This window comes from Misgurnus anguillicaudatus, chromosome 15 (genome assembly GCF_027580225.2).
Source record: "Misgurnus anguillicaudatus chromosome 15, ASM2758022v2, whole genome shotgun sequence".
NCBI lineage: Eukaryota > Metazoa > Chordata > Actinopteri > Cypriniformes > Cobitidae > Misgurnus > Misgurnus anguillicaudatus.
In genome coordinates this window covers 32,804,678-32,816,739 of record NC_073351.2, presented here as the reverse complement: position 1 = coordinate 32,816,739, position 12,062 = coordinate 32,804,678, and the positions used below count along the sequence as shown (strand labels likewise).

Here is a 12,062-nt window from a genome sequence, read left to right as displayed (position 1 = left end):
ACGCATCTACTTGATTAAGGCCCAAATCACTTGACCACACATCAAATCATAATCACAATTTCAGACTCATAAGCAGAAACATCCCAGCAGGATTAAAGCAGGAATCTATCACAGTATTTAATGTTATTGTGATGTTTAAATGTACAATTGCCCATTTACACATGGAAAGCATTAACAGAAACAAATGAATGACTCCAAACTCCTAACAAATCTTACCCCATCTTTCTTATCTCTCTCCAGGGCTCCGTTGACGAAATCCATGGCTACATCTTCATTTTCATCCAACCACTGGATCACAAACGGTTCAAACCACCTGCAGAAAAACAATACAACAGACACAAGTGAAATGAAAGCATACACACGCAAAACTAACAAAAATACAAATCCAACATCTAATTTCTTTGATTTTTGTGTATGTATCGTTCATCATTTTCCATCTGTAAACTAGCAAAAGTGGATATGACTTAAGTCCACCTGCGCCGTAAACCATGTGCTTAAATCACTAAATGTTGTTATTTTTAAACTCATTTCTTTGGAATATGTCTCTGAAGATGCTGGTTTGACATTAAGCAAATGTTTTTTCCATTTAGGAATTATACCGTTTCTACTAGCTGGAGGAATTTGCTAAAAATGTTCAAATTACAGCTTTAGCTTGAAATGTGTTTTTGTATTAATGGTTTATAAAAGCAAAAGCCACTTGAGGATATTAAGTAATCTAGTAAACACTCTGCCTGTTGTGCGTAAATCCCGCTGGCAGGGAGGACGACTGATCACTGTTAAAATCAAATAAAAAGAATGATGTGATAATCACAGTATTTTAGCAGCGACTTAAAACAGTAATGGGAAACATGCTGAGCAAATGTTAACGGCTTAGAGTTCAGAGACAATCGAGACTGTGATAAACTGTGTGTGTGTCGCTAATGATAAAATCTAGTGATAATATAGTAATGATGATGTCATATTGTTACTCTGTTATTCTGCAGTTAGCTTAGACCATTTTATTGAGTCTCAGGTGTGCTATAAATTCTTGTTTATTATGAAACATTTCTAAGTTAGGAAATAAGTCCAATAAATTCCTAAAAACTGCTATTTTAAATCAGGGTTCCCACACCTTTGTTAACTTCAAATTCAAAGATCTTTCAAGGACTTTCCAGCTCCAATACCCTCAAATTCAAGGACTAAATGTGGGGACACATTTTAAGTGAGAGCAAGGTTACATTGTGTTACCTTTTAAGATACATTGTTACAGTTCCCTTTCGAGGGACCTCACGCTGCGTCACTGCGGTGACACTTTGGGGACGCCTCCAAGGGTAAGTGCGTCTGAATGTGTATATCAAATTCAACCAATGGTGAAGCTTATCGACAAAGACAGGCTTACGCGGAGCCAGGAAGTATATCGCTATCTGAAATATTGCCAAAGAGAGCGTTACAGGGATGCAGGAAGTATGGCAAGAGAGACGCAGCGTCTCGTTCCCTTCTCAGGGAACAACAGTTATATATGTACCCCGAGACGTTTTCATTTGTCAAACACAACTATGCAAAAAAGCATTTTGGTATGAATCAACATTCGCATACAGAAGATATAAGTATTTAAAGTGAACAGTTTTGCATGTGTGCTTAAAAAGTCTACATTTTTATGATATTATCCTACACTACACAGGGAATAATATGAATTTTTTTCTTGCATAAAACAGATTCAAGCACTTTCAATGACCTGTATCTATGTATGTATATTTTCAAAAACTTCCCAGGGCCTTGAATCCCCCCCCCCAGATTCACAAACTTTCAAGGATTTCAAGGACCCGTGGGAACCTTGTTAAATGTAACGAGACCATTAAATGACCACTAGCTTTGGTTCCTTTCACAAAACATCATTCAAAAGTCACTTTGGATAATAGCGTCTGCTAAATGGATAAATATCATACGCACACTCTGATTCGTCCTCCTCCTTACTTTTTGCATGCAGACTTGTGATTGGTTTCTTTGGATCTATTCAACAATCTACATTGTAACAACGCAAGCTGGTTGTTTTATGTGCATATCTCCCCTCTTGTCTCCATGAAGTGTCACTAATGTTAATAACTACGATGGGCGGAGCAGCTCCTTTGTGCCTCCACAGTGAAATCAATTCTCCTCAATGTAGCTTTTGATTGACAGGTGTGTTGCTCTACCCTGATGGTCTGTCCCTTCTGTCAAGCCACCTCTCCACACTCATAACTCATGCTAATGAATGAGAGTTTCAACCACAGACAGCAGCCAATCAGAGCCAAGCATGTGGCTATACTGTAGGTTCAGTACAGATGAGTTGTGGGTAATGTATGTATGTCAGGCATACAGTTTCTATCAATACTTTTGGTACTTTTGTTCTGAGGAGGCATTCAGACTGTGTCTCCGCACAAATATTAGATGTAAACATAACTGGTAATGGTTTAAAATCCACAATATGTTCTTATAAAACACTATCAAACAGAAACGCTAGCGGAAAATGTAACCTTGGTTTACAAAACCAGTCATAAGGGTACATTTTTGAAATTGAGATTTGTACATCATCTGATTTATTATTACTATTTATTACAACTATTCTATAACTGGAATCTGAGGATGAAAAAATCAAAATATCGAAAAAATTACCTTTAAAGTTGTCCAAATGAAGTCCTTAGCAACACATATTATTAATTTTTTATCTGCCATTGACAAGTTATCTCGTCAGTTAAGAGAAAATATTTGCATTAAAAAAAACGTGTTCCTTATGAATTTTTATGTTAATCTGCAATGCCGCGATTATCCACTAGATGGTGCACCTACCCAATTTATAAAAAAACTGATGCCAAAATGTTATTTACTAATTTTAAACTCTGTTACTGGAATCTGAGGATGAAAAAAATCTAAATATCGAAAAAAATTACCTTTAAAGTTGTCCAATAAAGTCCTTAGCAACATATTATTAATTTTTAATCTGCCATTGACAAGTTATCTCGTCAGTTAAGAGAAAATATTTGCATTAAAAAAACGTGTTCCTTATGAATTTTTATGTTAATCTGCAATACCGCGATTATCCACTAGATGGTGCACTTACCCAATTTATAAAAAAACTGATGCCAAAATGTTATTTACTAATTTTAAACTCTGTGTAAGTATTGATGTTTTGAATCTGCTCTCTAACAAAATTCCTTCACAAAAATGCAACAATTAAATAATTAAATAGGATGCAATTTTGTTTGTTTATTGTTTGTTTGAAAGTAGAGGACCTTTCATTTAATATATTTGTATGTTTATATACTTTAAAAGAAAATTGTCCTGAAAGGCATTTTGTGAAACTTTTGTGAAAATCACAAAAAAGATGGCAGGCAACTTTTCAAAAATGGCTGGCGGGGAATAAGTTAATGATAAATACATGTTTGACATAATAACGGTAGAAAATGTACATAATATCTTAATAAAACATGATCTTTACTTAATATCTTATGATTTTTGGCATAAAAATATACTATACACAGCAAAAAAATATTTTCAAGAAATTTTTTTTTTAGTATTTTTGTCTTGTTTTCAGTAAAAATATCTAACAATTCTTAAATTAAGATGCTTTTTCTTGATGAGCAAAACGACCCAAGGAAATAAGTCTAGTTTCTAGACCAAAAACATAAAATGAAAGTGATTTTGTGCATAAAACAAGCAAAAAATTCTGCCAATGGGGTAAGCACATTTTTCTTACATTTTTCTTATATTTAGTGTTTAAGAAAAAAAATGTGCTTACCCCATTGGCAGATTTTTTTGCTTGTTTTATTCACAAAAACCCTTAAATTTGATATTTTTGTTTTAAAAACTAGACTTATTTTCTTATGTCATTTTGCTCATCAAGAAAAAGCATCTTAATTTATGATATTTTTTAGATATTTCTATTGAAAACAAGACAAAAATACTAAGTAAGAAAGTCATTTTTTCAGTGTGAATTTACACTCAACTAATACATTTAAAGAAAGAGGATGTGTTTACTTCATCATGACCACTACAAGCTGATGCTGTGAACTCCAGGATCATGTGTGTGTGTGCAAGGATGACAGATAAGATATATGGATACTTACAGGGAATATTCAGGAGGAATTCCCTTAAAGGCAGGCAGATCCCGGACATATTCATTGTGGAACCATTTCACTTTGAAGTGTAAATTCATGTACTCAGTGCTCTTGCATAGACGATGCTTATCGTGTTCTGCAAAAAACAAAAACAAAAAAACATGAGTGAATGTTTTAAGATTATAATGTCACACAGCATGCTATAACGGCATGCTATAATAAATGATCTGTGGCGTATATTTTGAGCTGAAACTTCACAGACACATTCACAAACCACCGTATGCAATGAACTCCCATCACACATTGTGTCACCATTTAGACTTCTCGTAAAACACCTGAGGCATAGTTCAGAACACTATATATGCTATAAAGAAAAATAGACGAATAACATTAAATAAATTGCAGGTCTTAAAGTTATGCCGCCATGCTGGTAACTGCAGTGTCGTCTGTGTTCCTGTGCGATGTTTTGTGGATCTGCAGTTGTGAAAGTGTGACAGTGACCACAGCGGGCCGAACTTGTCTCAAAAGATGAAAACATGCACACCTGTGCAGACAGAGTCAGAGTCCCGCGGGGCGGCTGTGATATACTCTGACTGCTCAGATAATAAAGGTCAGAGAGGATTGTGGGTAGACAGAGGAACAGACCTCAAACCACAACAGCTGCTACTGAAAATCCAAACACAGCGAGGAAAGACCGGATACCAGAAAACTCTTACAGTCATTAAAGGAACCCAGAAGGGAGAAACAGAGAGCTTAAAAAATAACAATGGGAAAACAGTGAGTTGTTTACTGCAGTCGTCAAGTGTAGAAATCACCAGCGGGACACAAGAGATGGGGAACTCTGAAATATGTACATGCTATCCGTGCAGTTTCTATACTTGAAACGTGAAAATATATCACTTCTCGAAGACATGTTAAATTAATATCAACTTATCAACACAAGCATGCATGAATGACACTCCTGAATATCTACAGTACATGAAAATCTGACTGGTGAAAAACATTCATCAGATCTTAAAATCCCATTTGTGACCGTAAAGGTGGTTTACATTTTTTCAGTCCCTCCAGAAAAACACAATTATGCGATCGCATGATTCAATGCATAATCAGACAAAGTCCACATAATATGCGAGGGCCGCATTTTTTAAATACGCGGCACTTTCACCGCATAAATAGCAGATTTCTGTTCGCAAAATATGCGGGCTTGCATGACTTCATAATCCCCACATTTGCGTAGCAAAAAGTCATATCTTAGCAGAAAGTTGAAAAATGTTGCATTTATTTCACACAAGCGCAGCCATGTCCCCTGTTGTCTTGGGAATGTTAGGAAGTGATGGAATTAAGCAATGTGAACATCAATAAAAAGCTGCAAAATCGGCAAACAGTATTTGCAAGTTCCTCCAATTTGGGTAAGTTCCCGCAATTTCCTTGGATAAAATTGCATAAATATCACACATATTACATCGCATTTTTTAAGAAAATGTACCACAAGATCAAGGATTTTTGCCCGCAACAATCACAAAAAACTGCGTTTTCTGGTGTTTTAGTCCATTTCTTGCAAATGAAAAAAAAGAAAAAGAAAAAAAATGTATATATATATAGCCTATACTAAGTTATGAAGGTTTAAATCAAAACAAACCAACTGCAGTTGCATTGAAATTAATTGGAATGCACAACCAAAAAAACTGGATTTCTGAACAATTGAAAAAACGGTGGTTATCTCGTTTTGCAACGAAACTCTTCATATATATATATATATATATATATATATATATATATATATATATATATATATATATATATATATATATATATATATATATATATATATGATAGAAAGATTTGGGATTAAATGGCTTAACATGTTTAGTCTAATATTAAAACAAATCTAAAATAGTCCTTACTATTTTAGGGCAACCAAAGAAGCAGAATAAACTGATCTTGGATATGTTTGAAAATATCAACATGCATAAAAAGAAATTGATGATCTAATGCAGAACAGTCATTTTACATAATCCATTTAAAATTAAACAAAGAAACATTTGTGTTCTTCCGCTTTCCCTATTAAACTGACATTTAGTGAGATGAAGGACTCGCTCACTTACGTGACCTGTTTCTAAATATTCACAGTACGATTTAAAACATTCAAGCTACTGTATCAGACTGTGTTTATGAACATCTAAGTGCATTAGTGTCAGTCATTCATTAATTCAAGTTTCTGCATTAATGCAGCGTAAACATCAGATTTCAGGCCCTTCGGCTAAAGTGACACGCTGTTGTGTTTCTGTGCCGGACCAGGAGCCAAGGGTCACCCGTACCTATGACCTGACAAACAGCTCTCCATGAGTAATACTGCCTGTACGTCATAAAAAACATTTGAAGGATCACTAATAAATAAAAGCCAAGACCAATTCAACATCCATTTGTAATTTTTGTTTATGCAGTTCTCGATTCTTATACTTGTAAATATGTTTTCCATTCTGCTTCTGAGGCATGACTGCATTATGCAAATGATTATTCAAACAAATGAAGAACTTTTTATGCAAACTCAGAAGTGATAAATGACAACAGCAGGTTTAATTCCTGACAGGTGACTGGACGTTGTTATATTGTGTGGATATGGGAATGTCGGTGTTTGCTGATTTATCTTAAAGAAACTGCTCTGGTTGCACTACAGGAAACAGTCGCTTGGAGAGTAGCGTGATGAATATCCACCTGCTCGCCAGGATAAAATAAAAACCTCTTTCACATTAACATCAAAGTGTTCGCAGTCCATATTTCACTTCCTAACAGGAGTTTTTCCACTGCAAATAAAGTCCTGATAAACACCTGCTGCTGTTTTCCATTTACACAACGTTAAATCCAGCCGTGAGTCATTTGAAGCTATTTTGCTGGAGGACGATGCTGTAAAAATGTATTCATTTACAAGTAAAGAATCAACGGTTGGGTAAATCGCATGAAGCCTGTCAAAAACATATCAAACAACCAGAGTTTTTATTGTTAACTTAAACAAACTGAAATTATTTAAGGTGCTCTGTGTACATTTTTGTGACATCTAAAGGTGAGATTGTGAATTGCAACCAACAGCTCAAACGCATAGAGAAGCTACGGTAGCCACCACAGGACAAACAATATAGTGACAAAACGCACTTTGTAGAGCAGTTTGTCCGTTTAGGGCAAAATGGCATCTTGCATGTAGGGGGACCTGCAGTGTATGTCGAAAAAATGGTTCATTCTAAGATAATAAAAACATTTCCATTATGTAATGTTTATGCACCACTGATAACATATGTATATTATATTGCTTAACTGTCAATAGATGCTCCTAAAATGTACACATTGTAACTTTAAAAATATGTCTGTTAACTCTTTTCCCACCATTGATGAGTTATTGACGAGTTATCTCGTCAATTAAAGTATCACATTTTGAAAAATGCTAACGGTAGACAACTAGCAATGAAATCAGGATCCCATCCTTCTTTTCAAATCGCCATCCAAAGTCACGCCTCTTTCAAAACACATGAACACGCACAGATCAGACGGTCACATTTCATGTCTCATTCACCAGTGAGAAAACTTTGCAGTAAAGTGAATAACACTTCCAAAATAACCAACATAAACAACTGGTTAACATCAGAATTAGTTAAAGCACACTTTCGGTTACGTAGATGTAGTAACTATATCATTTTGCTAATCTGTAAACGAACACAAATTTCATGAGCAACATAATGTTTCATCAAAGTAGAATATCTGAATCCATCTCAACACAAACATATCGCGTACCTACCTTACCAAAATAAACAGTGCAACGACTCTTTCAGACCCTTTGCCTCCTGCAGCTGTTTGCATCTCGTGGTAAAGCAGTAAAGTTACCGATGTTCATTTGGGTTTTTGCTCTTTGTTGATCCAGGCAGTTTTTGGTGTTGTTTTTATAAAACATGCCTTTCGTTTTGTGGCTCCTGTGCAGGCTGTCAATTCAGCAGAAAAGTTTGCCGTTCTCCCTCTGTTTACAGACAGGAGGTGAAGGCATGTGAACGCGCCGATGACGTATGGTGTCTGCGTGAAGAAGCTGTGCACGGTGGCATTCAAATTACGCTTACGGATGAGGGACAAAAAAGCTAACGTCCGTTCAGACTGAGATCTATGATTGGTTGAAAATGTTTTGGTCCTACGCCTTTCACAGATGACATAAATTTCTACAAATACATTTAAACAACTTAACACAGTGATTGCTATCAGGATGTGAGGAGACTTTTAACCTTATTACTAAAAATGTTTCTGGATCAAATCAGATACCCTGCCTTTAAGAGAAAATAGTTTTTATGGTAATCTGCAAATCTGCTACTATGCACTAGATGGCGCTCTTGTCCAATTAATAAAAAATTGATGCAAAAACTAATTTACTCAATTTTAAACTCTGTGTATGTTTTGATCATCCCTCTGAATCTGATTTCTAACAAAAGTCCTTTACAAAAATATCATTATATCAGCAATTTTTGTTCAAAATTTTGTATTTTTGAAAAAACATACACATATTTAGGAGGTTATAAAAAGAACAAATAGAGATAGGATGAAACTTTCCCCCATTTTGTTTGTTTGTTTGTTTGAAAGCAGATGGTTTGTTCTTTCATTTGATATATTTGTATGTTTATATATTTATAGAAGAACATTTTGTTCAACATTAGCATTTTGTAAAACTTTTGTGAAAATCACATAAAATGCTGGGTGGCAACTTAAAGGAATTATCCATTTTCTTTAAAGAAAAATCCAGATAATTTACCCACCACCATGTCATCCAAAACGCCGACGTCCTTCCCCGTTCAGTCGAGAAGAAACCATGTTTTCTGAGGATTTTTCTCATTTTAATGGACCCCAATAGAGCCCAACATTTAATACTTAACTCAACACTTAACAGTTTTCTTCAACAGAGCTTCAAAGGTCTACAAACGATCCCAAATGAGGCATAAGGGTCTTATCTAGCAAAACGATTTTTTTTTTACAAGAAAAATAAAAAATATGTACTTTAAAAACACAACTTCTTGTCTAGGTCCTTTCCTGCGTGACCTAACGTAAATGCATAGTGACGTAGGGAGGTCACGTGTTGCATATATAAAACGCACATTTGCGGACTATTGTAAACAATAAACTGACACAAAGACATTAATTAGTATCATTCCACATACAACAACGTAGGAACGGTCCTCTTTCAACACACTTGTAAACACTGGGGCGGACTTTCGCGTTCGTCCTCTGTGACCTCTTGACGTATTGCGTGCGGTCATGTTGGCGCATCAAGACCGGATCTAGACGAGAAGTTGTAGTTTAAAAGTGCATATTTTTTATTTTTCTTGTCAAAAATGACAATCGTTTCGCTAGATAAGACCCTTATGCCTCGTTTGGGATTGTTTATAGACCTTTGAAACTCCGTTGAAAAAAACTTTTAAGTGTTGAGGTGAGTATTAAATGTTGGGCTCTATTAAAGTCCATTAAAATGAGAAAAATCCTGCAATGTTTTCCTCAAAAAACATAATTTCTTCTCAAATGAACAAAGAAAGACATTAACATTTTGGATGACACGGTGGTGAGTAAATTATCTGGATTTTTTTTAAGAAAATGGAATATTCCTTTAAAAAAAAAGTCTGGAGGAGGATGAGTAAATTGAAATCAAAAAGGCCTTAATTTTAAACTTGAAGTTAATGACAATTAGAAATACCTTAGCAAAATATTATTTATTGAAACAAAACAAAAACTAAACTAAAACTGAAATAAAAAATAAATGTAATTAAAATCAGCATTATTAGCCTGAAAAAATACAAAAACCATGAAAAAAGCTTATAGCAAAGCTATTAAAAATTAAACTAAAATGAACATGACAGCTACAAAATATAAAAGCTAATTTGACATAGTAAATAAAAAACTTACATTTAAATGGTATTTTTTCCAAATTAATTTATGATGATTTAAAGACTTTATAATAAAATAGCTTTTTCTACAAAGTGTAATTCTTTCTAAACTTTAAAGTATCTTTTCAAACCTGTAATCTGTGCTTCAGATGTACATAAACGTCACAAGCGGACCTCAGGTTTAACTTTGAATGAATGTTGATAAAATCATGTGATGTGCTATGACAGCTCAGCTTTAATTTCTCGACCTCAAGGCTAACACGAGTGCCAGCGATGCACAGTGAAGACACAAACGCTGTTTGGAAATGCGAACGCCCGGCGGCCTCGACTGCCATCCACCCACACACAGTACACGGGGGCAGTGTTAGTTCCAGTGGACTGTGTGTCCACCTCCGTCATTTTAAGGTTTATTCAGTACCATCACGTCATCTGAGACAGGCCCTTATTAAGCTCCGGGCACATCCAGCGTGGGCTTTCCTGACAGATCAAATTTAAGCGTAGTTGAACTTTAAACACAGGGGCATTATGCTACCGTTACGCAACACAGAGTCAGAGATTCCTGCTTTGAGTAGCTAAACTTTGTGCATACTTTCATTCAAAATGCCAGGCCAATTAAAGGTGCACTGTGGAACTTTTAGAAGAATATCTTGACAGAAATGCAACATAATATACATAACTATATTACCAGTGGTGTATACAAAACCTTACAAAATAAACTGTATTGTTTTTATTACCTTAGAATGAGCCGCTTTCATCTACATGCACCGTATTTTGCACCGCCATGTTTCTACAGTAGCCCTAAAGGGACAAACGGTTCTATAGAGTGCGTTTTGGCACTACGTTGTCTCAGACGACGACGACGTGTTTGTCCTGTGGCGGCTGCCGTAGCTTCACTATGAGTTTTGAAAGGGAGGGGTGAGCGGGGGAGTGAGTCGTTGGTTGCAATTCACAGTCTTACCTCTAGATGCCACTAAAAATCTACACAGTGGACCTTTAAATGAACATTTGGAGATTATCACCACTACAACAACAACAACGTCTATTGACAGATAACATCAATACGTTAAATGAAATTGAAACATATCAGACTTTTTAAACCTATGCATTGGCATTAGTGATATTCCTCTCTGGCTATTGACATCTGTATTGATAACTGAACATCATATTGGTCAACCACTTATTCTAACATGCCCAGTTAACCCCAGAGAAAAAGACATAATAATGTGGAGTAAAGGAAATGATGATGATGATTTGAAGGTTTAGTCAAGAAGCTAAATGATAAGAACTCTTGACTCTTTATTTAATGCACGATTTGTAATAAAACCTTCAGGGAAAAATGCAATACATGCAAAGTGCAGATGTAATGGTTATCAATTATGATTACAACTTGTCTTCTATTCACGATGGTGGGCACAATTACTCAAGTAAAATGAAAAGTACAGCAATAATGAGATGTGATAATGAAATAAGGGAAATGTGTTTAAACCGAGCTCATAACTGACTTAAAGTATAATATAGCAAAATTCTAATCAATGCTCTCTCCAGCATCAAAGATGAGATTTCAACCCCGGCTAATTTTCCCTTCTTAAATTAAAAAGCCACATGTCTCCAAAGTGTATAACTACAGCTCTTAATATCATTTATCATAAGTTATGCACTGAAACATCTTCCTCTCAGTCTGCACCTTACACATAACTATAATACATCGACATTCTGCTAAACATGAGGTTGACAAAAAAGTTTTTGATTTTTTGGTTAAATATATATTTTTATTAAAATTAAATTCAGATTTTACACAATGTTCTGCTACCTGGGTATATATAACCCATCATAACAGCATATATAGCATATACATTCACCTAAAGGATTATTAGGAACACCATACTAATACTGTGTTTGACCCCCTTTCACCTTAACTGCCTTAATTCTACGTGGCATTGATTCAACAAGGTGCCGAAAGTATTCTTTAGAAATGTTGGCCCATATTGATAGGATAGCATCTTGCAGTTGATGGAGATTTGTGGGTTGCACATCCAGTGCACGAAGCTCCCGTTCCACCACATCCCAAAGATGCTCTATTGGGTTG

The 12,062-nt window shown here is 35.3% G+C and overlaps 1 protein-coding gene across 4 annotated transcripts in view; it reads right to left on the bottom strand.

The window, feature by feature from the left end:
• LOC129418593 (protein unc-13 homolog C) overlaps positions 1–12,062 on the bottom strand; it is a 237,743-nt gene that overhangs the window by 47,055 nt on the left and 178,626 nt on the right. For all 4 annotated transcript variants that reach the window (XM_073853802.1, XM_073853801.1, XM_073853803.1 and 1 more), the window contains 2 exons: positions 4,083–4,209; positions 217–313 (listed from right to left, as the gene is read on the bottom strand). In XM_073853802.1, coding sequence (XP_073709903.1) covers positions 217–313; positions 4,083–4,209 — 224 coding nt within the window. The remainder of the gene's footprint in view (positions 1–216; positions 314–4,082; positions 4,210–12,062) is intronic.